Genomic DNA, 27113 nt, shown 5'->3' on the forward strand with positions numbered 1-27113 from the left:
CCATGGGGTTGCAAAGAATCAGACTTGATTTAGCAAATGAACAACAGAGCCACATAATAGACAACCTCTGTGTACTTTTCCCAGTTTGTTCTGATGGTAACATTTTGCAAAACTGCAATACATGTCACAACCAGTCAGGGTGTGTCCCTGGGCTCTCACAGGCTGGCGGGAGGCTGCCTACATTTCCTGGCCCCTCCGGGAGATCCAGTGAATACTTGTAGTTCCCAGTCCTCCAGGACTCAGAACTGATATGAAATGATCCAAAGCCCCCATTTTAAGCCCTGCTGTTACACTGTCTGGGGGATGAGTCCTAGCAGACACGGCCGTCCCCTCCCCAGAGTCAAGGGCAAAGGCCAGAGCTCCTTGGGGTGAAGCTAGTTCTCTCTGCAGCCGTCTTTCTGGGGACCCCCTTCCCACAGGAGGCCCCTCTGCCTTTCCCCACCCACTGCTCCCTCCGAGATCCCCTGTATCCTCTGGAGTGACATAGCCCTGGGGGCTGGCATCATTCCAGCCCCCTCCTTGGGGTCTGAGGTCAGATCTCCTCTCCTCTGTCTTCCCAGGCGAGGCCCAGCTAAGGGAAGGGGCTGTGGTTTCACTGTGCGACAAGCATCTTTCTCACGGGGTGAGGGCTGAGGGGCCCCCAAACTCCATCCCCCTCCTCCCGCCCTCGCGGCTGTATTCCTTCCTACCTTGTCTGCCTGAGCTGGACACAGACCCTGGCATCTGTCAGACTCTACCCAAGTGCCTCTAACAGAAAATGCAGTTCTCTGACAGCGGCCTCTGTGGCCCCACGGAGGACCCAAGCTTGCCCTGAGATTTTGTGTCCATCCTTTACGCGTGTCTGAAGCTTCTCCCTCCCTCAGTAGAGCTGAGCTTTAGCAACGACCGATGACAGCGTTCTGCAGCGGTGCTGGCCCTTGTGTCCTTTCATGACCCCATTTCTCCTAAGGCTTCGTGCCCTTTCCGGCACACAGCCTCATTATGGGGGGCTCTGGGGCACCCAGGGGCAGGCTGGTCTGTGTGAGGCATTTTAGGCCTCACCCAGTGTGACCCTGTGTTAATTACCATTGTCCCAGGACACATTTGAGCTTAATCCAACTGAGGGCTTTCGTTCCTTCCATCCTGAAGATCAAACTGAATCATGGCTTTGAAATGTCTCTTCCATCTTTTATCAGCAGAATTCAGAAGTACTCCTCACTCCTCATAGCATTTGTGTGTGATGAACCAGCATCACGCAGGCAAAAGTGAACTGTGAATCTATTCACCTGCACGGATGCATTGGCAGGTCCTGACCAGCCCCTGCGAGGCTGCCCTGATCCAGGTCTCCTGGGGCAGCATCTGCCCCCGTAAGGGAAGGAGCCCACCCCTTGATCTAGACCCACCACCTCTCCTGCTTGCGTGTTTCACAGCTATGGGACGCCCCCAGTGCTGAGGCTGGAAATAATCACAGTGATCACGTCATTCCTCGCCGGGTCTGTCCTACTGTCGTGATGGGTACAGTATGAGTGCCATCTGGTTTATCCCTCGGGGTCTGAGTGCTGTTTTATCTCCATTTGCTGAGAGCAGAGCGAGCATGCAGCATGGCAGTAAGGCCACACGGCTGCTGGCACCTGGGGGAGGGATCTGAACCCAGATGCACCCGAATCGAGGGAGCACATTCAGACAGGACTCTCCCCCAGCTCAATGCTAGAAGGTTCCTGTCCTGTGAGGCCCTTCTCGTGTGGCTGGAACCCAAGATTCACACTCATGAAAGGAGCTGAGAAGATTCAGGAAGCATAAAATAGGTGCCTGAACTTCCTGTGGGGATGGAGGGGGGCAGAGAGACCAGTGGGGACTGTGGGTGGTCCCAACCTCAAGAGATGCTTGTGGGAAGGGCTTCAGAGCCCAGAGAATTGGAAAGAAAGTTCGCAGTGAGTGAGGCGGGGAGAGCAGAGCAGAGTGCACACCTGGAGTGGATGTGGACAGCGGGATGAGGGTGGGGAATGCTGGTCTCATGGAGCTCTGCCGGGCCTGAGGGTCAACTCCGAAAGTCCGGGTGCTCCCCTCGCCTCCATGCGTGTGCTGCGTACTGGTCCCCGTGCCTGGCGCTGTCAGGCCAGCAACAGTGAAGGGCTGCGGCCTCAGCATCACCACCTGTCAGGGATGCAGGCCTCAGACCAACAAACACTATTGACAGACCATGTTCAAAAGATGCCGGGATGGGACAGGTGCTTGACTCTGGCGCGGGGACACCCTCCAGGACTCACAGGTCGTTTCTGGGCTTCAGGTCACGAGGAGGGCTTGTGGCTGCATGTGGACGCCGCCTACGCGGGCAGTGCCTTCATCTGCCCTGAGTTCCGGCATCTTCTGAACGGCGTGGAGGTGAGTGTGCTCTTCAGCAAGATCACTTTTATTTATTTACTTATTAATATTTTTATTGGGGGGTAGTTGCTTTACACTGTTGTGTTAGATTCTGCTGTATAGCAAAGTGAATCAGTTAAACATACTCAGTGCTCTGCGTGAGCTCAATGGGCAGGAAATCATTTTTAAAAGGCACACTGTCATCAGTGATTTGTCTTCATAAGGATGTGATACTTTTATTTTTCACTACTGTGGTTCATTTCAGCAAGTGATTTCCATACCCATTTCTGTGCTGATTAGAAGTTACACCTCCCTGTGACAGGGGGTGAGAACCTCCCTGGTTCCAAAACCTGTCTTCTCAAAGAAGACACACCTGATGTTTATACTATTTCTCAGTCTACAGATCCTGGGCAGAGCTGTCATGATAGGGTAGATTTTTAGTTGATAAGATGATGGGGAAATATTTAGGAAGAAAATAAAATCTTAATGCATTTCAGATCAATGGGTAGTTTTTAAAAACCAGCCCACCATTCCATTCAGTCTAAGTCAATGTCACAATTGTGTTCTGATCATGCAACTGAGCATGATGTTCACGTTCATAGAGATAGAGCGAGCAGCCATCAGTACATTTAAATGTCCCATGCATGCTCGGAATTTGGAATATATGGCCTGTAATGCCTCCTAAAACATCTGATTCTTTTGAGAAACAGCAATCAAAATGGTTGGCTGATGGTCTGCTTCTCCAGGGTGCAGACTTAACACACGGAGATTATCTTAGGGACAGATCCTGATAAATTATTTCAGACCCAAGCAGGTTTTCACTGTCAGCAGCTCCCAGGGCAGGAGGCTCCTTCTTGCCAGGGTCTCAGATGTACATGCAACGAAGGGCCCAGAGCAGCAGGCTGTCAGTAACGACTTCATGCTCAGAGACAGGGGTTTCTTGAGACCGTGGCCTCAGTGGTGCAGGAATCAAGGGTGTTGTCTTGGGCTGGAACAGCTGGTTTGCCTCCTGGCTTTGCGTCAAGACCAACCACGTCCCCTTGGGCAGGCTAGTAACCTCTCCACACCTCACAAAGTGGATTTCATAATCAAGCCTCCTTTGAGGGGTTATTATAAAAATCAGAAGCGTTAATCATATTTAAAGAGCTGAGAAGCAGCACCCACACACAGCAAGCTGTGCACACAGTACATGTTATTCTCATTTCCCACTACAACCTGGAGAGACTGTCCCTCCAAGCCTCTCTCTGATCTGTTGTCTGCTGCCAATCAATTTTCTAATGAGTGATTTGAATTCTTATAACACCATAATACTAGAAAAGTAGGTATCAGTGGTATATAATACAAAATTCTCATCTTTGAAATAAGTAATCCTTTTGTCACTAATGAATGAAGATGCATTCTGGTTTATGCCTCCATCACATCCATCCATTCACTCACTCATTCATTCAGTAATTACTTATTGATCTCTGAATGTGTGCAAGGGCTCAGATCAATCCTCGGGGGTACATGGAGGCCTCTGGAAATCTTGGGAAGGGGTGAAAGTACTTGAGAAATTCTGGTAACAGAGTGCTCACACTGACTCCTGTAGTTCATGGCTGATAGTTGGGTGGGTGTTTGGTGCTGGGAAATGAAGACAAAGTCTCTCCACCATGTAAATACCTTTTGTTGGGGTCCTATGTGTGATGATCATATCACTGGGAATGTCCCCCTCCCCTGGGGCCTCAAGAGACCAAGGGCAAAGCATCCATCAGGATGTATGTGCCCCTCCCAAGGCCTGGTCTTTTCTGAGTGTCTAGTGTAGAATTTCATGATCTGTTCCCACTACACTCTTCTCTTTCCCAGGAACCAACAACTCAAAGTTTCACTTTCCTGAGGTGGTGTCTAACTGTCAGACCACCACAGTGGTGGGGCAGCACTCCACCCATCTCTCTGCACTGAGTTCCTATCAGTATCAGATAGGATTTCATACCCAGCAATGAGTAATGCCATCCAACCTCCTACGGTCCCTGGGCTGGGAGGGCTGGCCGCTCAGCTGGCAGATAAGGGACTGTAATATCCTGTCTAACCGGCCCGGCCCTGGTGATAAGCGCCTTCCTCTCCATCAGCAGGAAGAGACATCCCTGTGGGTAATGAAAGAGCGGTTTAAAGAGATCAGCCCCCAGGAGGGAACTAATAAAATTCCTAGCAAACAAAGCCCTTCTTTCACCTTTTGTTTCTCATTATCAACAAATGAAACTCGCTGTCATTTCCTGCCTCTTTCTCAACTTTGCTTTTTCCTGGAACCTGGAGGGAGATGAATCTGCGCCCTGGAGTGGGTGGAGGGGTGAGGTGGCCATCTGCAGATCCAGTGTCTGCCCTCCGGCCCCTCTTGGCCCCTCCTGTTCTCCTGCCTCCTCCTGCTCCTCACTCGTCAGGATGGAGGAGAGGCGTCCCAAAGCCTCAGGAGACTCTGAAGCTCCCCCCTAGGAGATTCCTCCCAACTGGGGTCTCGCCCGGCCGCAGTCATCAGTCCGCTCCAATATAGATGCAGGCACATGGCCTCAGGTGGACTCAGGTCCTGTCACTCAGCCAGAGGACAAGCCAGGGGCACGTGCTCTGACAAGTCAGCGGAAACACAGACTGCCCGAGTCAGTCTCGGTGGCTGAAATCTCATTTGTCCTACTTGAAAACAGGTTGACGCTTGAACTTGACGAGTGACCCTAGAGCCAGTTCTTGGCAGTTGTTACCACTGGTGTCCAGAGACCCTCTCACTGTTTTGAGTATAATGACTGTGGATAGTGTCTTTAGAACGAAGAAGAAAATATTTAGATAAACAAGAACAGTTGTTGCTCTATTACATCCATATTGGCAAAAGAACCATCCAATTCAATGAAAAATGGGCTGATCCTGATTGCTGTATATTAGTTATGATATTTTCATTTCCCATTGTTGATCATGGTACGTATACTCTGAGAACTTTGCTAGTTCATAAAGTTTGGGAAACATGCATAAAGTATTTTCTCAGCTGAGTCAGTCCAATTTTCTGCCGTAGCACCTGTGAATTAAAATTCTGATTGTCAAATAGTCTAGTAGTGTGAAGTGTGGATAAATTTTATCTGACTTTGGACTATGGAAAATTGAAAGCGCACGACATAAATTATGAATAACATCTCATTTTATGTGGAAAAGTGGAACTATGACTTTCCTCAAAAACGAATTGGGATTCACCAGTGTCAGAGCAGGAGAGCCCACTGAACTATAAAGTGTTTGTGTTGCTTCTTGGGGGTGGGCATCCTCATGGATGATAGAAACGCCCCATGACCTTTGTCAGGGTCGGTCTTGGACTATGCTTTTGAAATTCTGCATGTTTTATATTATCCAAGGTCCCCGAAATGCATCCCTTGATCCAAATGTGATAGCCCTACACCAAGTTAGGATTAACACATTTATTTTTGCATATATTTTAGGAAGGCCTTAGATAGTATCTAATTCCAATCCCTCACATAAATTCCCATAGAAAAGTGCTGCTGCCACTTCAGAAATAAAGGGTGTTGCAGCCATCCAGACATCACCTCGCAGCCGCCCCTGAAAGTGAGCCCTGTGGGGACTCAGGATAGGAATGCCCAGCACACCGGCCCCAGGTAGCTGAGATTCCCATCAAGGTAATGATTTCAATGAGCCCAGACTCATGCATCTTTCCACACAAAGAAAAGCCCTAAATTCCTTAACGACACATGTGGTTTCCTTGGCCTGTGTGATAAGTCACTTCAGTCGTGTCCGACTCTTTGCGACCCTATAGACTGTAGCCTGCCAGGTTCCTCTGTCCATGGGATTCTCCAGGCAAGAATACTGGAGTGGGTTGCCATGCCCTCTTCCAGGGGACCTTCCTGACCCAGGGATCAAACCCTCATCTCCTGCGGCTCCTGCATTACAGGCAGATTCTTTACCACTAAACCACGAGGGAAGCCCTTGGTTTTCTTTAATTGACAGTAATCTTCTGATGTTCCAACTACCTGATATTTGTTGCAAAAACCCCTATGTAGCTTGGCTTCCCCCTTCCCTCTTCAGGGCAGTCCCTTGGAGTGACCTTAGATGCTGTCTTCTGGGCTTGAAGTCCTGGAAAAGTCCGTTAATATAAAGCATAACTCTCAGCTTTTAGGTTGTGCTTTTTTTTCAGCCAACAACCTGGTACCTTTTATGCCCAGTGGACCACAGTCTCACTCTGGTTCTGTGGGTGCCCCCTACAGGGTGCCCCCAAGGCACATCCCTACCAGCTCAGCGAGTCCCTCCCCTCCCCTCTATGAGGGGAGCCTGGTTCAGGGCTGCCTGTGACGTCGTTTTACAAGCCCCACCCAATGGCTGCTCTCTTACCAGTTCTCTGGACTTAACCAGAGCTGCTCGAGATCATAGCGGCTTTTTCCATCACATGGCTCCCCATCTGTGTGGCCAGCCCTACAACCACAGAGCGGTTATGGGATTTGCACCAGACGGCTTCTGCATCACCCTCAGGACCTGCGCTGAGGCGTCCACGGCTGTTGCCTCATGACTCTCCCACGAAGCGGGACTCCCAGCCAGGCACATGGGGAAGCAGTGATGCCCAGGTGCCAGCCCAGATCCTCTGGCTCCGAAGCTCGTTTCCTCCCTGTGTGCCTCAGCCCAGAATCAGACACATTAGCTTCATGTTTCGTGAGGTAGGATTTGAAATGAATGAAATGGGCTCAGGTAGGTGGGATAGTTGCCCAAGTGCCCACGAGCCCCAGACCCACAGTTTCACCTGATTCCCATTTTGTCTGACTGGTCAGACGACTTTTATCTGAGAATACAAACTGTTAATTACTATGCATGAGGTCTTGTTTTTAGCTAAGCATTAATGACTGAAGTGTTTTCTTTTTGTTGTTTTTATTCCGTGGCAGTTTGCAGACTCGTTTAACTTTAATCCCCACAAGTGGCTCTTGGTGAATTTTGACTGCTCTGCCATGTGGTAAGTCTCCCTGTTCATTAGACGTCACTTACCCTGCAATTACCCTGCTTCTTAGACAAGTGTATATGAAAGAAACCTGGCAGGTGAAGTGACATTGCTGGGGAAGCATATAAAACACTACCTGCCTGCATTTCTTCAGTGGATAGAGTTCTTGCTAAATCTTACCCTGTCGTATGCTGTCATCTAGAACATATTGGCACAAGAGAAGTTTAACAGAGAAAATATCCGATCTAATTTACCTAGTATTAACAACAACAACGACAACAAAACAATACAAATTAACCTTAGTACATATTTGTAATTCATTTGCTTCTATGTTTTTATTCTTAAATGTTTAATAAATCTAAGTCTAAATGCTTAAAAGCATTTGCTAAGCAAAAAGAAAAGGAGTTCTATTTTCTAAGACGTTCCCTGGAAATTCCTAATAGCCATACCATCAGCACATTGGTTATATTTAGAGCAAGAAAAAAGAATTCAGAAATGAAAGGGGATGACATTTCACTGCACTGATGATGTTTAAAGAAATTATGAAGACCGGAGTAGAATGGGATCACTAGAAAGTAGTGCTTCTTAGTTTATTAGAGTAAGAAGTTGGTTAATGAATCCTTAGATCCAGTAGTTTTGCATGAATTTTGTGCAAAATTGTTTATTGCATAATTAAAGGAACGGATTTCCACCTTAAAAAGCTGAGGAAAGCAACGGAAGTCAGTTCCCCAAGCTCACCTTAACTTACCTTTCTAAAGATAAGCTGCACTCAGGGCTTTTCATTGTTTAGTCACTAAGTCAGGTCTAACTCTTTGCGAGCCCATGGACTGTAGCCCGCCAGGCTCCTCTGTTCATGGGATTTCTAAGGCAAGAATACTGGAGTGCGTTGCCTTTTCCTTCTCCATGGGATCTTCCCAGTCTGGGAATTGAAACTGCCTCTCCTGCACTGGCAGGCAAATTCTTTACCACTGAGCCACTTTTAGGTCTGTTTAAATCAAATTTCCTTCTTTGTCAGTCTTAGCCCCAAACTCTGATACATGATTTTAAAACCCATTTGTATTTGGGCTAAAGTTTGTCAGAAATGCTAATAAGAACTTAGAAAAGCTATATCTTTTATGAATGTTAGTATTCTTGTGGTTATGTTTGACTATTTTACCTAAAGGAGAACACTTTGAGGATAGTTTGTATAGCATGTCAAAACTCCCCTTTCTCTAACTCTAAATTGGGTTGAGATGGAATTCTTTTCTGCTGGGGTATTTGATCAGGTGCAGACACTGTCCAGGGGCTTCCCTGGTGGCTCAGACAGTAAAGAATCTGCCTGCAATGCAGCAGACCTGGGTTCAATCCCTGGGTCAGGAAGATCCCCTGGAGAAGAGAATGGCTACTGACTCCAGTATTTTTTTAATTAATTAATTAATTTTAATTGGAGGCTAATTACTTTACAATATTGTAATGATTTTTGCCATACGTTGACAAGAATCAGCTATGGATGTACATATGTCCCCCTCCTGAACCCCCCTCCAACCTCCCTCCCCATCCCATCCCTCTGGGTCATCCCAGTGCACCAGCCCTGAGCACCCTGTCTCATGCATCGAATCTGGACTGGCAATCTGTTTCACATATGATAATATACATGTTTAAATGCTATTGTCTCAAATCATCCCACCCTTGCCTTCTCCTACAGAGTTCAAAAGTCTGTTATTTACATCTGTGTCTCTTTTGCTATCTCACATATAGTGTCATCATTACCATTTTTCTAAATTCCATATAGATGCATTAATATACTGTATTGGTGTTTTTCTTTCTGACTTACTTCTCTCTGTATAATAGGTTCCAGTTTCATCTACCTCATTAGAACTGATTCAAATGCATTCTTTTTAATAGCTGAGTAATATTCCATTGTGTATATGTACCACAGCTTTCTTATCCATTTGTCTGCCGATAGATATCTAGGTGGCTTCCATGTCCTAGCTATTGTAACAGTGCTGCAATGAACTTTGGGGTACATGTGTCTCTTTCAGTTCTGGTTTCCTCAGTGTGTATGCCCAGCAGTGGGATTTCTGGGTCTTATGGCAGTTCTATTTCCAGTTTTCTAAGGAATCTCCACACTGTTCTCCATAGTGGCTGCACTAGTTTGCATTCCCACCAACAGTGTAAGAGGGTTCCCTTTTTTCTGCACCTTCTCCAACATTTATTGTTTATAGTCTTTTTGATAGCAGCCATTCTGACCAGCATGAGATGGCACCTCATTGTGGTTTTGATTTGCACTTCTCTGATAATGAGTGATGTTGAGCATCTTTTCATGTGTTTGTTAGCCATCTGTATGTCTTCTTTGGAGAAATGTCTGTTTAGTTCTTTGGCCCATTTTTTGATTGGGTCATTTACTTTTCTGGAATTGAGCACCCAGAGAGATTCACAGGGTCAAGTAGAGAAGAGAAGAGGGAGGCAGGAGATAGATGTGACCTGGGGGAGAAAAGGGAGTGTCAAAAGGGGAGAGAGCAATCAAACCAGCAATCACACCCCTAGGTAAAAATGGCCAACTCCAGTATTCTTGTCTAGAGAATTCCATGGACAGAGGAGCCTGGTGTGCTACAGTCCATGGGGTCGGATACTACTGAGTCACTAACACACACACACACATAGATGCTATCTGAAGGAGTTGGTGGATGGATTGTGGCTCCAGAGTACCCAACTGGCATGGAGTCAATGTGAGTTCCCATGTGTATCCCAAAGGCCTCTGTTCTGGGAGAAGGGCTGGCCTCAGAGCAGGTTAACTAGCAGCTAAGGGGTCTTCAGTGGCCAGCAAGCCCTTTGACTGAGAAAAGCCACAAAATCAGCCGGGCCAGATCAGCTGATGGCTGATGGAGGAAGGAATGAGATGACTCCAGATGGTCTCGTGATAAGCCGTGGTGTTTTACTCGTTTCCTGGGTAAAATAATGTCAGAAATGGATGCTCAGTGAGTCCTGGGAGATGCAGCTCCATCAACACACTAATTAGCCGAAGTCACTGGCCCTGCAGGTCGCCCTGCAAGGGGGACACTGACATCGCGGCCCCCTCTTCCAGATGCAGAGACTGCAGCTGTCAGGGCCCACTGATGTGTGACCCGGATGTTGAGACGTGATCTGTCAGGGACCACTCATGTATGACCCGGATGTTGAGAAGGGATAAGGGTGAATACCAGGAAAGCAGCATTGCACTCCTGTGTCCAGAAAGCCAGGGAGTGAGTTAAGGATAAGAGAAGACGTGCTTCATCAGGGGCTTCTCTCGGAGCCTGGTGTGACGGCCGAGGCTGCCATGGACGCTGGGTGAAGATGCAGTCAGAGCCTGGGGCTGGGAGTAACTGTGTCTCCGAAGGGTTCCTCCTGTGTCCGGTTCAGACACCAGCCCACAGAGGGGCATTGGCAAAGGGGAGGAGGCTCAGTCAGTTAGAGAAGGGAAGGCAGAGTTGAGGGTCAGGAATCTGCAGGAGAAACCTGAACATGAGCCACAAGCCACAGGAGAAGTCCACAGTATTTGATAAGTTGCCACAGAGAAGGGCAGTTAGTTATCCTTCGGAAATGGGGAATTTGAAGGGTGGGGATCAATACTTAAGGAGCTTCCTATCAGCTAGTTTGAAAGGCTAAATAAACAAATGAGTAAAGATTTAGATTATAATAGAGGATATGCCTCCTCTCTCCTGAGTTGGTAGGGACCTGAACAGAATGATCGTTAAGGGTTTTGAGGTGATTTCATCCATCCGGGAGAATCAGGTCTCTCCTAAACACAGGGGTTCATCCCATGATATCATAATGATAATATGAACATTGATTGATGGAGTTTGATTTGGAAGGATTTGTGTTTTCACATAGTAATTACTAACATCTACTATTTTTGGCCCTGTGCTTACATTGTCTTTCTAGATCTGCCATAACAAAGAATCATACACTGGGCAGTTTAAACAATAGAAATCTAATTCTGGAGGCTGGAAGTCCAAGGTCAAGGTGTGAGAAGGGCTGGTTCCCTCTGAGACCTCTCTCCTCGGTGTACAGATGGCCATCTTCTCCCTGGGTTTTCATATGGTCTGTTCTCCATGCCTGTCTATGTTTGGTGACGTGGTATCTGAAAGAGGGCACGTGAGGAGGGTCCAGGCAGTGAGCGTCCTGAGGGCCAGGGGGAGAGGTAGCCAGTGCAAAGGCCCCGAGACAGGCCTGTGCACAGCAGAGAACTCAGAATAGGTCACAGGTACTGCAGATGGTTTCTGTGGGCCACATGGATTTTGAATTTGTTTAAAATAAGCTGTTTACATTTCAAAGTTGGTGTTTTTCCATATACTTGCAACTTTTCAAAGTTTCATCAATTACTGAGAGCCTTTAAAGAGTCATTTCCATGGGTCTCCATTGCTGGGGTATCCTTCCCACCTGGCACAATCCAGTGGCCCCACACACAGCCTGGCCCTGTGCTCCTAGGGGCACCAGGCTTCCGGAGCATGCATGCACAAGTGATGCTTTCCAGAAACTTCTAGCTTGAAGAAATGATGTGCCCTATCAAAATGATGTGTCTATCAAAAAATGACATATAAACCTAAGTTCTTGGGCTGTCTGGGGAGAATTCCCCTGCCCTCACTGGCAGCAGAGGGGGCATACCTAAACCCTCGTCCAGGGGTGTCCAATTCTTTCCTTTATGGCAATAAAGATGCTTGAGTACAAATTTTATATTCAAGATATTATCTGCTATTAGGTGCCCTTTTCTTTTTCATATGTCAGCTCATCTAATCCTATTGCAGCCTTATTGGCACAGGAATTATCCTGGTTTCTTAGTTGAGGGTACTGGGGTTCTGAGGCATGCATGGGATCACTAATGGCAGATAACCATCCATGCTAGAGCCACATGTTTGATACAATAGGGGTAAAGTTTTAAAAACTATATCTGAGTAAAAAGAGTCAGAGACAGAATTATGTATCTCCCAGGATGCAACTGATTACAGGCACGCAAAACAATACACAATTTACGAACACACACAAAAGGATACACAGTGAATACATTGGAATTGTTCCAATTGGGTATGGAAAAGAGCATTTTTGGGGTGAAAGACTCAAAATAGAGCCTAGATTCTATGCCCACTTTTGTTCAAGCTGACTCTGACTCCTCTTTCTCTCTGTATTCTGGAAACAGTTCTGGATTTTAGCCCCGGTAGGTACAGCCTAGAGGTAAAGGAGAGCAGATGGACCACAGCATCTCTCTCCTGTTTCACGGCAGCTTCCCCTTCCCCCACCTGAGCGGCAAATCCACTGGCAGGTCCCGAACTGGGGACCCTGAGTGTTTGCAGAGGATGTGAGCACGTCTTGCAGCCTGGTGACAGGGAGCGGCTCTAAGAGTCTATTCAGAGGCTATTTGCCCTGTGCTGTATATCCAGGGAATCATGTGACTCTATTTTGCTATTCTAAGAGGTATTGCAGTAAAAATGAGCTGTCCTGACACAGTAGGACACAGACAATAAGGATGCTCGTGGGAACTTGGTTTCCGGAAAGGCCAAGTATCCTTCAACACCTCAGAGATGAAAATGAGCAAACACACAGCCTTAAGTTGTACAGATTTTATGTTGTTGTTTGGCTTCTGAGTCATATCTGACTCTTTGTGACCCCATGGACTGTAGCCCGCCAGCCTCCTCTGTCCATGGGGTTCTCCAGGCAAGAATACTGGAGCGGGTTGCCATATCCTCCTCCAGGGGATCTTCTTGACCCAGGGACTGAACCCAAGCCTCCTGCACTGGCAGAAGGATTCTTCACTGCTGAGCCACCAGTGAAGCCCTTGAATTTTTTTTTTTTATAGATACGTTTAAAGATTTTGCTAACACAACACATAAAATATAAATGAATTTTTTTAAGTTTCTCTGGCTTTTTTGTATTCCTCAAAATCAGAAGCATCTCTTTTTGGTTTAATGAAATTTTACCAACGGTTAGTCTGTAATTTAAGGCAAACTTGTTGGATTTTCTAAATATTGAAATGGACAAGATAATTGAAGTTTCTAAACTTGCCCTCATTACAAGCATAGGAAATATGTTTTATAATGATTTCATTATTCCGTTCATAAGCTTTTTATTGTTCATTTGGGTATTTTGAATCTTTTCTATGTAAATATGAACCACTGTGCTCTGACCTTAATGTCCCTTAAAAGCAGATTTTCTCCAAAGAAAGTCTCAAATTCCACCAAGGGCATGTTTTACTCTGCCTTTAAAAATAAGCTTGATTTTTTTTCCAAATAAAATCAATTTTCTTAGTTTTATAGCTTTTGCTTACTCCTGTCATAGTGGATTTTTTAAACGTTCAGTTACTTGGAAGGATTTTTAATCACTCTGGTTATGGGAAGTGCGATTCTAGAAGCTGAGCAGGACAGCACAGTTTTCCATGAATCTCCTTGGTTTCTTTGCATCGTGGTCTTGGTGCTTTTGGCATCTCGGATCCTTGATAGCATTATTGGCATGAAGAGCTAACATGAGCCCGCATTCAGGGAGCCCTACACAGAAGGTGGTGTAGATTTTTTTAAAAAATGTAAGAAGCCATATTTTCAGCATAAAACAGGAGCCCTGTCCCTTCTCCTCAGGGTCCTCCCTCAGGACTGTGTCTGGTGGCAGGGACAGGTCTTCCTCACCATCAGGCCCGTCCAAGGAAGCAGAAGATGACTTTGATACCTATAAAGGGTGTTTCTGTTCATGTGTGTGTGTGAGTGTGCGTGTCTGCACACACGCATGCACACACCCATTTGTTTGTTTAAAGAAAATCTTCCTCATGATAGCATCATGAAACTTCACAAGGAAAAGAGAAGCTGGTACCTAAACATTTTGAAGAGCAGACCCCCACAGACCATTGGAGCCACGGGCCAATGGACAAAGGGAAACAGGCCATTGGAAATCCCAAGACCTGCATGAATATGAAGATGCGACAGAACTCGTGGCCCACAGTGAAGCAGGGCTTGGAGAACAGACTTAAACAGAAAAGACAAGAGCCAAGAAGTAATGAATGAGAGCCCAAAGGAAGCAGAAGACAGCAGCAGAGTAAACACCCCCAAACTGGAGGGAGGGAAGTACTGAAGGTGAAGAGGCGCTCATGAAACAGTTAATGAGGCAGCAGGAGCCGAGGCCGACAGCCAAGTGCTGGTCCTCGACCTGCCTCATAAAATAGGTGATCTGCAGAAAGAGGGGCCAGGATAGAGGAGAGGGCGCAGTCAGCCGTGCTGGAAACACAAGAAGGACACACCAAAGACACAGCAGGGTTTTAAACAATAGGGAGCACTGTGAGCAACAGCATGCCCGAATTGCCTGCAATGTGCGCATGCAACAACTACAAAAAACCTGTTATCAGAATAGTAGGAAATCTGAAACATCTCACAGCCCTAAGGAAAATGTGTCAGTAGGTACAGTTTACACCACAGAAACGTTCAGATTCTTCTAACAGCAAATCCCACCAAACTGTCAAGGCATCTACAGGTCTAATTATAAATGTAATTCATAGACTTATCATGAAGTTAGTGTCACTTTGTTTCCAAAACCAGATAAAAGGATTTCCCTGGTGGCTCAGTGGCTAAGACAGCCTTCCAAGAAAAAAAAAGCAATACCTGGGCATTTGTATTTTTCAAAAAATTCCAAGATAATTCTGCTATGCATCTGGATTTTAAAATTTTCTCCAAAACTCCAGATATGTTTCTAATGAGCAGCCATGTTTTAAAACAACTGGACTATTTGATGATCTTTTGTCTAGCTTGTTTCGCTTTTTCTATTTCACATTCAGTGATCCCATTTCATTTATTTCATGTTTTCCAATTTCTCCATCTCTTCTTCTTTTCTTGATGTTCTTTCTCAAGCCTTTATCAATCATAGTAGATGACTTCGCCTTCCCATGTGGGGGGTGCAGATTTGATTCGTGGTTGGGGACCTAAGATCTGCATACCAAAAAACCAAAACATAAAACAGAGGCAATATTGTAACAAATTCAATAAAGACTTTAAAATGGTCTACATCAGAAAGTCTCTGAAAAAAACATGATAAGCTGAGAAAGAAAAGCTGCAGGACAAGCTCATAAAATGACATATGGAAATTCTAAGTCAATTTTTGGCAAACAAAATTCAATGATGTTTAAAGGAAAACAAAAGCTGGTATATTATAACCAAAATGTGTTCATTCTGGATATCCCAGGGTGGTTTAAAAATATCAGATTTTTAAATGTCATTGATCATGTTTAACAGTAAAGGAGGAAAAAAGTTATCGTCACATTAAATATGGAAAAAGCAGTAGATAAAAACTTGAAAACACACAGAACAAAAGCTCTTAGAAAAGAGGAACTGAAGAGAACTTTCTTAATCCGATAAAAAAAGAAAATCTACGAAAAAAACTACAGCAAACATATTCTTGGTGGTAAAATATTAGAAGCAGTGCCTTTAAAGAAAGAAAATCACAACTGCCATAATGCCCACCCTTGGCTGCTCTGTGCATTCCTAACCTGCACAGTTGGACACAACAGAGGTGATGGTGCAAGGATTACAGTGCAAGCCACAGAACTCACGGTTCTCAGACGGTGTGAGTGTCTGTCAGTGAAAACAGAATCTTCTAAGAAGGTAATAACGAGAAAACACAGCAAGATTTCTAGATACAGCACACTTTCAGGGTTACATTTATTTACATGGATGATAAACAGCATGTGTAAAATTTTTTCTATGTCTTTTTTAAAATTATTTTTTATTGATGGATAATTGCTTTACAGAATTTTACTGTTTGCTGTCAAAATTTTTAGAAAATATTTTTATAATAGGAAGAAAAGTTACTGTGAATAAATAGGTTGCAATCTGTGTAGATTTTTATGAAGAAAAGGACACAGTTTTTTGGAAGTCATTCCAGGAAACCTAACTAAATGGAGATGCGGACTCAATGCCAGGTCTCAGGGCAATTCTAGTAAGTATTCTGGCTGGCTATTTTTGTGGGACTTGAGAAAGTGGAGCCTAATAGTGCAGAGGCCCAGGACAGCCAAGAGAAGCGTGAAGACAAGACTGGTGAGGACCACGCCCCATCCCACCATGACTGAGCCACGCTCGTTGGAGGGACACAGCCAGGCAGAGGTCAGAGGGAGCCCACAGAGAACCCTTTGGATCCGCATTCCTAATATTTACCGTATTTTTACGATCCTGTCTACCACACAGCCTAATAAATAAATGAACAAACGTGTCCTCACCAAAGAGGAAATTGGAGTGGCCTCTTCATAGAGGCAAAGTTACTCAGCTTTGTTAGTGATTAGAAATGCACGTTAAGGCGTAGGAAGCACTGCCAATGGTGGGAAATCGTCTCCCTGGCTAGATGTCGGCCAGGATGCGGATCAGCAGGAGCGCGTGGGATGCCCGGCCTTTAGGAGCACTTGGCTCTGCCCCACGAGGCTGCGGGCACTGCGCCTTTCCTGCTGGCCCACAACTAGGCCGGTGTCCCCAGCTTGCCCCGACACACGAGGAGCACCCACACGGTGTCCTTTGTCCAAGGGCACGTGGAGGACAGTAAGAGCAGGCACAGATCGGGATCCGCTACTAAAGCGCCCTGCGGGGAGCTGCTAAAGGTGGACAAGTGAGCAAATACCTTGTGGATGACCAGGTCAGAAGCTCACAGGTAGAGTTTTAAGAGAAAAGCAAATTCTAAAAATTACACAGAGAAAGGCACCGTTTATGTTTAAACAACTCATGTTTACATTGTGTTTCACTTAGAAATGTGTGAAACAATACCTTAGATTACTTAGTGATTTGCACAGAAAATTCTGTAGAACCCAATGGCGTGATAAACCCCCATGCTGCCTCATGGCCTCCTGAGGGGCGGGTGGCGAGGGGAGGGATGTGTAGGGGAGACCTAACCTGTGGGCAACTTTTGTTTCACACGTGATGAGGTGGATATTTTATTATTTATGCCCTTCTGCATCGCTTTAACACGGCATATAGTATTTTTAATTTAAAAAAAGCAGCTACAAAATCATTGCCAGTGTCAGTGGAGAGGGCAGTGTGACTTTACATACAGAGGGCAGAGGTCTGCTGAGAGCGATGCTGTTTCTGCCCCCTTTCTCTCCTGTCTCTCTATGGCTCGGCATGACCTTCCCCAGCATGGAGAGGCTGGAGGAAACAGTCCCCCAAACCCAGGGATGCAGCCTGGTCCGTGTACACACCACACACACGTAGCCCCTGCTTCGGGTTCTCCTCCAGGTCAGCCCCAAACAGCTTATGACTGCTCACTGCAGTTTTTTGTTTTAGGTTTCTTTTTCTTCACTCTTAAAAGTGTCTTAAAAAGACACTTTTTAAAAACATGGTCTCTTGGAAAAAGATAAATTGCGACCATAAATTGCAACCATGAAAATTGAGGGAGCAGGATAGTGAATGATGATAAAAGGTACAGCTGAAAAAATAAACATGATTCTATCTGTGTGGAAGAAATTCTCATCTCCATGATCTCAGACCCCATACCCTGGCTGTCAATTTCACGTCTCCAGTTTCCCTTCCTGCCCTTCCCAGCCTCCTCTGCTGCTTCTGGGAAGGGGACAAAGACTCTGGTCTCAGGATGTTGCAGGATGCAACATGGCGCACAAGCTCACACTACCGGAATTCACTATCTTCTAAGCCTTGAAGCAGTCACTTCAAGTCAGCTCGAGCCCCTTGCTCCCTGATCCTGCTCTGTGAACTGCATCCTGGCTTCCTACTTCACGCCCCCTGGGTTTCACCTTCCAGGGACTCTCATTCGCTTCCAGCCTCAGTGCCGTCAGACTTGGCTCTTTCTCTAGTTTGCCTCCAGGATTGCATTTGCACACAATTGCTTTGAGGTGCCCAGAGGCATGAAGGGCTGGTCTGGGATGGTGCAGACAGTGCCTCCTGCCTGATGGTCCCTGTTCATCCTACACCTGCCTGTGGTGCCCGTCAAGGGCCAGGGCTGTGCCAGGCCTGGAAGGACAGAGAGGGACGAACTCCAACCTGCTGGGTTCCTCTTCCAGCCCCCGTTCCCCTGCTCTCCAGAACCAGCGGGATGTCCCCGAAACCGGTGCGGCTCTGACACTGGTGTAAGCACAGACCCGGCAAGACAGTCTCACGGCCCGGGTCCCAAAGACCCGCACTTGCATCCACCTCGGCTGTAATGTTGGGGGTTCCTACAGCTCCTTCCACTGCTCTTTCAGGTCTGACAGTTGGCTAGAACAACTCATTTATATTTACTAGTGTATTATAAGGACCTGAATGAATGGCCAGTGGAAGAGATGCTAGGACGAGGCAGGGGTGGGACTGGGGGGCACAGAGACCCTTACCTGCCTGGCGTGGGTCCCTCCCAGCCTGCCCGTGTGGTTCAGCTGCCCCAAAGCTCTCTGCGCCCCATCGTCTAGGGGTTTAAGGAAGCTTCCTCGTACAGGTATGACTGATTAAATCGCTGGCAGTTGGTGATGATCTAGCTCAAGTCCTTTCTCGGAGATCAGGGGGCAGGATTCACACTTCTGCCCCTTCAATCAAGACTTAGTTTCCTGGTAGCCAGCCTGGACCCGGAAGCCAGCCAATTGCCCAGGCTTCATCCCATCCAGCCGTTGTCCCGAGGGTTTCAGGAGCTGGGTGCTGGAACCAGGGACAAAGGCCAAATACTTATTTTTTTATTATACCATGCCTCCCCCACTGCAGGGGCCCAGGGATCTGGAGGTTAATGTTGTGCTGCAGGCTAGGGAAGGGGCATGCGCGTGCTGAGTGGGGGTGTTAGGAAGGGTTTCAGGGAGCAGTAGCCCCAGCTGAGCTGGGCAGGAGAAGCAGGAGGAGAGGACCCTGCAGACACACCTGAGATGCCTCCTCATCAAATCCTCTGTTTATTGTCTCAAACCAGGGTGAAAAAGAGGACAGACCTGACTGGAGCCTTCAGGCTGGACCCGGTCTACCTGAGGCACAGCCACCAGGACTCAGGTGAGCTACGCCCAGCTCCCTCCAGACTGTTCCCATCACGGCTGCACCCACCGTCCGGGAGCCAAGGTGGAGCGTCACAGCCACAGTCCTGGGGGCCCGGGGCAGGGCCAGGACGACTGGACACGAGTTTGAGCCAACTCTGGGAGGTGGTGAAGGACGGGGAAGCCTGGCGTGCTGCAGTCTGTGAAGTCGCAGAGTCAAAGAACTTAGTGACTGAACAGCAGGCTGATAGCACCAGGGGAGGAAAGGAAAGGAAGGTGGTGGGCCAGGGGCCAGAGAGGAGGAGATGGGAGAGGTTAGGGCAGGGTCAACTCACGAATGTGAGCTCTAAACGTTAAGTCTCTCAGTTAAAAAAAAATTAGGATTGCTTGAGATCCAGATAAGATAAAATGCATGAGGCTACCTGCACAGACGCCCTGCGCCTCTGTGCCTGTTTATAGTCATACACATTCCGGGGAGGTTATTTATTAATACTTGCTAGTCTGTCCCCACAAGACTCGGCCTGAAGGTGGGAGGGGGCTCTCTCATCCCCCAAACCTGCATAGTCCCCAGCTGGTGCCATGCTGACCACTGTGAGCCCCAGGGAAGGAAGGACAGGCAGAGTCTTGGGAAGTCGTGCCCCTTCTCCTCAAGTTTCCTCGGATGACAGAGGACGTGGGTGATGGGAGGGACATCAGGGGTCACTCGACCCCACCCTCCACATGGACAGGAGGGATGGACGGGTTGGAAATTGAGGCAGTTTTGGTGACGGTGGCAGGAGCACGGAGCAGCAGGGACGCAAGTCAGGGCGCAGCCTGTTCCCTCCTGCCCAGACCCCAGCCTGTGCTGTCTCCATGGGAAGATCAGACCTGCGTCCACCTTCCTAACATTCCCCACCATCTCACGGAGCACATCTGATGCCAGCTCTCACCCTCTGATCAGGTTTGCTCAGAACTTAAAACTGCTCTAAAAAATAAACTCTAGTTTCTGTAATGGCATTGGCATGAAGCCATGAGGAATTATGAACCAACTGTCGAACCTCTTCTACTTAAAAGTGCATTTCATGTTTGAATAATGAAAACCTCAGTAGTCATGACACTTTGCAAAATGTGGCTCTTCAACAATGAAGGAATTCTCAGGAATCCCCTGGTGGTCCAGTGGTGAGGACCCAGTGCTTTCACTGCCAGAGCCCTGGGTTCAATCCCTGGTCAGGAAACCAAAATCCTACAAGCCACAGAAAGCATTTAAGCCAAAGGCAACTGAGTAAAGTTTATTACTGTAGGAATTTCTTTAAAGTAATTTTATTCCATGTTTAAGGAAAGGCAGTTTCTGACTGAAAAAACAGCTATGGCTGTTAGAGATGAACAATCTTAGTTATTTGTGTTTTTTTCCCTAAAAAAGTATGAATCAACGAAAGCAATGACCTATTTTGTGTCTAGCAGGTAAACCACCCAAAATCAGCTTTAATCTTCTATGGCTAGTGGATGTGAGGGTTTATTTTATCTGATATAGTATATCACTCTCCTGCTAAGCCTTCTGTAATTTTAAGTGAAATATGTTTATGGTGTTTCTTTAAGAGCCTTTCTACTCAAAAAAGAAATCTCTTCATTACTTAACTGAAAAAACGAGACCGCTCAGGACTGCGCAGGTGGCCTGCTCTTCACCTCACACGGCAGCCCCCGAGGCTGTGGCCTCGTCCCGCCTTGGGCCTGGGGGTCTCCTCCCCCGTCACTGGGGTCTGGGGCAAATGTCTCGCCGGGCAGGGGTCCTCCCAGACCTCTCCCTGTGAGCCAGGCCCCTGCCGCTCACCTCTCCCCACGGCTCCTTCACTGGTCACTGGAAGCAAGGACCCCGGAGCGGGGGACTCGCCCTGCGGCTCCTCTGGCCGGTCAGGCCCTGGCAGCAGCACTGGGGGTGACGGTGGCCCCCACATGTTCCCGTCTGCGTCTCACTTCCGTAGACGCTGTTCCACTGGACTTGTGCCAGAGAGCGACCGAAAACATGGGGTTTTTACTTTGATGTCAGAAATTTCTGTCACAAAACAGATAATAGGAAAATGGTAGTCATACCTGGTATATAGACTTTTCCAATGAATTCTTTCATTATAAAAACTGTACATCTGGACAATAGAAAAGAGGTAGGCCAGAAACATAACCCTGAACTTAACCCTCCACCCAGATGTTGATCCCGTTAATATGTGGCTGTGTTTCTCACCAGTCTTCTTATATGCATTGTTTGGTTTTATTGTTTTTACTATATGCAGATTTAGAAGCTGCTCACCCCAGTTATGTCTTACGTAGTTTAAAGACATACTAGGAAAGGCACTGCCAAAGAATGCTCAAACTACCGCACAATTGCACTCATCTCACACGCCAGCAAAGTAATGCTCAAAATTCTCCAAGCCAGGCTTCAACAGTACATGAACCGTGAACTTCTAGATGTTCAAGCTGGATTTAGAAAAGGCAGAGGAACCAGAGAGGAAATTGCCAACATCTGTTGGATCATTGAAAAAGCAAGAGAGTTCCAGAAAAACATCTATTTCTGCTTTACTGACTATGCCAAAGCCTTTGACTGTGTGGATCGCAACAAACTGTGGAAAATTCTGAAAGAGATGGGAATACCAGACCACCTGACCTGCCTCTTGAGAAATCTGTATGCAGGTCAAAAAGCAACAGTTAGAACTGGACATGGAATAGCAGACTAGTTCCAAATAGGAAAAGGAGTACATCAAGGCTATATATTGTCACCCTGCTTATTTAACTTTTATGCAGAGTACATCATGACAAATGCTGGGCTGGATGAAGCCCAAGCTGGAATCAAGATTGCCGGGAGAAATATCAATAACCTCAGATATGCAGATGACACCACCCTTATGGCAGAAAGCAAAGAACTAAAAAGCCTCTTGATGAAAGTGAAAGAGGAAAGTGAAAAAGTTGGCTTAAAACTCAACATTCAGAAAACTAAGATCATGGCATCGAGTCCCATCACTTCATGGCAAATAGATGGGGAAACAATGGAAATGGCGACAGACTTTATTTTTCTGGGCTCCAAAATCACTGCAAATGGTGACTGCAGCCATGAAATTAAAAGATGCTTGTTCCTTGGAAGAAAAGTTATGACCAGCCTAGACAGCATATTAAAAAGCAGAGACATTACTTTGCCAACAAAGGTCCGTCTGGTCAAGGCTATGGTTTTTCCAGTGGTCATGTATGGATGTGAGAGTGGGACCATAAAGAAAGCTGAGTGCCAAAGAATTGATGCTTTTGAACTGTGGTGTTGGAGAAGACTCTTGAGAGTCCCTTGGGCTGCAAGGAGTGCCAACCAGTCCATCCTAAAGGAAATCAGTCCTGAATATTCATTGGAGGGACTGATGCTGAAACTCCAATACTTTGGCCACCTGATGCAAAAAACAGACTCATTAGAAAAGACCCTGATGCTGGGAGGGATTGAAGGCAGGAGGAGAAAGGGACAACAGAGGATGAGCTGGTTGGATGGCATCACCAACTAGATGGACATAAGCTTGAGTAAACTCTGGGAGTTGGTGATGAACAGGGAAGCCTGGCATGCTGCAGTCCATGGGATTGCAAAGAGTTGGACATGACTGAGCGACTGAACTGAACTGAGGGATGTAGGATGTAGTAAGTAGTCCACAGTGTAAGTAACACCATCATCATTGGGACTTGCTGCTGGAGAAGGCTTTAGCATTCTTTATGTTAACAGGAAACACTTGTACAGGCCAGCACCTAACTGGACCAGGTCTTCAGCCAGTCCTCGGAGAAGCAGGTTCTTTGAGACACAGACTCCATCTTTAACCACGTTGTTCAGCTATAGAGGCTTCTGCATCTGACTCCTCTTCTTTGAAGCTTCTATCGCACAATGCACTAGAATTTCCTGCAATGAAGGATGTGTCCTGTAATTCTGTGTTGTCCTGTGTGGCAGACACTAGCCACGGGTGGCTTTTGAGCACTGGCAATGTGGCTGGTGTGACTGCACAGTCGTTTTAGTTTTCTGAATTATAATTCAGTGTAACTGACTAGTGACTATCAGGATGGGGCAGTCACCTGAACTCGGAGGCGTTTCATTCATCCTCCTTGACGACATCACCTTCTTACTGGGTGTTTATTACCTGCCAAGTACACTCACGGGTGCTGTTACCTCTGATGACTCTGTTGGTGTTTGTTAATGAGTCTGTTCCAAGGGGCATAAAGAGAAGAAAGGCATCATTTGGGAGCTGACTTAGGCTGCATGACTTGTGGCTTCCACTTGGGGTCCCAGATGAAATGAGGAGGTTGAGCCCTGCAAAACAGCCCTGCATATTCCCCTGTTACTATAACCGTACGATGATCCTAATTGGTATGATCCTAGTCGATCTGGTCTCTCCAGCTGTCAGCTGGGGAGTCCTAACAAGCTGCGATTTTAGATTTTCCTGTAAATGTAAGGCAGGCCCGTGCGCCCAGTGGGCCAAGCACATTTTACCAGGGTGGGTGGAGAATTGTGGCAGGTGGACAGCCGGGACGACACTGGAGGGTCAGATTCCAGCACACAGCTTTCTAATTCCCACCTGATTCTGTGCCCAAGATTCCCACGTAGAGACTCCCATCTGCGAGACTCTTCATCCAGTGCTCTTCCCTATACACCAGCTTCGACTTTACTGCTTTTGGCACAAGAGGCGACCTAAATGCGAACCAGGCCTTGTTCATAACCCCTGTGAAGACCTTTGAATCCCAGATAACGAAGCCCACTCGGAAGACACTCACTGGGTATTTACTCAGCTCCAGAATCTGGACTAAGAAATGAGAACACGGAGATAAAGTCCCATCAAAAGTTTGACTTCTTTACATTCAAATCACTTCTATATCACAAATTCACCTTCCCACACAAGAATGAATGGATGATGAAGACTTCACAGAATGTGAATGCCAATTTACCCCGGGCACAGAAGAAATCTCAGATTTCCCTGCTTGTGTAAGTGCAGAAAGTGAAATGAGTGGGGAATCCACTCCTAATTCAGCATTTCCTCTTGTGCTTTGCTCTCTGGAAGCCCCCTTGAATCTGATACCTTGGGGATCATCTCAGTGAACACCCAGCCCCTGCCCTCAGTGGTCTTTGGTCTGGTTCAAGAGACGATGGAAAAGAATGAGGCAGGTAATCAACCAATGTGTCTAACGGTTCCTTTTTTCTTTCTTTCTCCTTTGCAGGGCTTATCACTGACTACAGGGTAAGTGGGAGGTTTATCTTCCCAAGTCCGGGTCCGAGGTAATCTAACCTGTGAGTGCCGTGTGGGGGCCGTCACGGGCTGTCACTCCTGCTGCCTCCCGGTCCTATTGGAACTAGGGTCCAACAGAGGACACCTCCAGCTGGGCCCTAACTAGCACTCTGGCCAGGCAGTGGGCCTGACCACTGAGCAGCTGAGCACTGACAGCAGGTCTGAGGCTTGGAGGGAATGATGCCGCCCGGCCCGTATTCCGCTGTGAGGCAGAGAACGTCTCCCCGAGACGTGGCCCTCTGCTCCACGCTCAGGCTGCGTGCCAGGAGCCGCCGTTCCCGGGGCAGTGGGAGGACAAGGGTCAGAGGACAGAAGACGTGTGCAGATCGCAGCACTCGGGTCCAGCCTCCGTCCCCAGGCAGGAGCACGGTGCTGCTCTGGCCGCTGCTCTGAGCGAGACTGGGAGTAAGGTGGCTAACGGGAGCAGGCCTCTCCTCTCCGCCCTCACGTCTGGTCAGGGCTGGGGGAAAAGACGGCGCACAGGCTCTGCTCCCGGGGAAGCTGGCCCAGTCCTGCCTCAGGCCCCAGAGAGGTAGTGACGGCACTTTAGGGTGACACTGGAATGAACACAGTTAAACTGCATGCATGTTTACCTTCATGCCACAGAAAGTAATTTTCCCTTGCTATTCTTTCCAGTGTTAGATTTCATTCACATTTTAGTTTCTCGGAGGCTGCTGGGGAGGAATAATTTTGGAGTGCAGCCTCCTGTAAGCAAGGGACCACTGTGCTAGTTAGTAAGTTAGTTAGTGTCTAGTTAATTAGTTACTTAGTGGGGTGACAGTAGATTTTCCAAAAAGGCACATGAAGTTAATTTTTACTAAGACTCCCCAACAGCTTGCAAACGCCCAGCTACATAGAGGACAGTGGGTGTCAGTGGGCACGACTGGGGCTCTCTGGCCTTGTGCATCACTAGCCCCTAGATGCCTGCTTTCTCCCTGATAAAACAGAGCTACTAACCCCTGTTCCCAGCGCGGTTAGGAAGATAAAGTGAGGTGGCCTGAGCACCCACACAGCGCCTGCTGTAAACAGCAGTGACACTGTGCTGGGTGCTTCTGAACCTCAATCTTGGGCCCGTGTTTCTCTTGAAACTTGAGAAGCTTCTGCAGAACCCTGGTGGTTTCATTGCAGCTCAGAAGTGGGGTGCCATGGCCAGGGGTGCATTCCCTAGAGCAGCAGTGCCCCCCAAGCCTGCTGTGCCCCTCGCGCAGCCACCCTGCACTCCAACCCCCTGAGTGGTATTGTCCCACGCCCAGCAGGAAGTTCGCCTCTGGGCTCTGTGAGCAGCCAGCAGAGAACAAAGATGGAGACACACCCCCTGTGCCCCCATCTCCTTCAGAAGCTCCAATAGGAAGTGACCGTGTAAAATCAGGATGATTTTATCTTGATCTTCCCAAACGTCCCTGCACCATCTCCCCTCTGTGTCCACTCCTGCTCGCTTTGGCACCTTGACAACCATTGGAGAGTGTCACAGCCGGGCAGCTGACAAATGCAGGAAAACTCAGGAAGGCTCATGCGACGTCCCACATATTGATGAGTGTGTTTCCTGGTGACGGCATCTGGCAGGTTGCTCCATGGTGGCCTGCGGGGCAGGAAGAAAATGCATGTTGCTCTCGAGAATGGGTGTCACGGGGCATGTGCAGCAGAGGGTGTGGGTATCTGCTGCCCCCTGCTTGTTTCCTGTAGGCAGAGAAATCAGTGAACGTTCCCCTCCCACCCCTCCTGGGTTGTAAGCCCGAGGGGCAGGGCCACACCGCCCCCTGTCAGCTCACAAGGGACTGGTCTGGTCCCTTGTGGCAGCCAGAAGGGTTGGTCTCCAGGGAGCTAACTGCCTTCAGGAGAAACAAGCCAGTCCTCAAGTCAAAAAGGAAGCCGGCCCTTGGCACAGTCCTCACGAGCTGCTGTCTTGTGTCTGATTTCAGCACTGGCAGCTGCCGCTGGGCCGGAGGTTCCGCTCTTTGAAGATGTGGTTTGTTTTCAGGATGTATGGAGTCAAGGGACTGCAGGCCTATATCCGCAAGGTGAGTCTGCTGTCATTATTTATCCGGGTGACATTAGGGAGGTCTTAGACCTGAGGAATGAAGTACGATGTTGTCAAGCAGGGCACAGCGAACTGAGCGACTAAGCACAGCACAGAGTGAAAGCAGCTCAGTCAGGTCCGACTCTCTGTGACCCCAGGGGCTGCAGCCCGCCAGGCTCCTCTGTCCGTGGGATTCTCCAGGCAAGAATACTGGAGTGGGTTGCCATTTCCTTCTCCAATAGCAGTATGTGTGCCCTGCTTTTTTTTTTTAACAGCTGAGGAAACAGGCCAGAGGAGACCCACTCACTTAGCTGGCTGTGGACAGCCTGCCAGTTTCCAGCCAGGCCTCCCATCCTGGCGTCCTCAGCTGTGGCCCCACCCTGGTGGACAGAGGCCTTCAGATGGCCCGGGTGCGGGGCAGCCCTGCAGAGTCTCACTTTGGTGACAGTGCTGGGCAGCTGCGGGCAGGGCGATGGCTCCGGGCCCTTCCCTGTGACGGAGCACGTGGCAGCAGGCGGTGGCTTGGGGCCCCACGGCGCCACGCTCACCGGCACCCATCCAGCTTACGAGGCTGCTAGGGGGGCTCTAAAGGGTCTGGAGCATCTCTGTGGGCAGAGAACTGGGAAGGGACATGTAAGCGGGCCC

The 27113-nt window shown here is 47.9% G+C and overlaps 1 protein-coding gene across 5 annotated transcripts in view; it reads left to right on the forward strand.

Moving 5' to 3' along the window:
* Positions 1 to 27113, forward strand: part of DDC (dopa decarboxylase) — an 87488-nt gene that overhangs the window by 50320 nt on the left and 10055 nt on the right. For all 5 annotated transcript variants that reach the window (XM_043873122.1, XM_043873121.1, XM_043873123.1 and 2 more), the window contains 5 exons: positions 2267 to 2361; positions 7233 to 7300; positions 19130 to 19206; positions 24384 to 24403; positions 26371 to 26469. In XM_043873122.1, the coding sequence (XP_043729057.1) occupies positions 2267 to 2361; positions 7233 to 7300; positions 19130 to 19206; positions 24384 to 24403; positions 26371 to 26469 (359 nt within the window). The remainder of the gene's footprint in view (positions 1 to 2266; positions 2362 to 7232; positions 7301 to 19129; positions 19207 to 24383; positions 24404 to 26370; positions 26470 to 27113) is intronic.

Source organism: Cervus elaphus, chromosome 18, assembly GCF_910594005.1.
Source record: "Cervus elaphus chromosome 18, mCerEla1.1, whole genome shotgun sequence".
NCBI classification, from domain to species: Eukaryota; Metazoa; Chordata; class Mammalia; order Artiodactyla; family Cervidae; genus Cervus; species Cervus elaphus.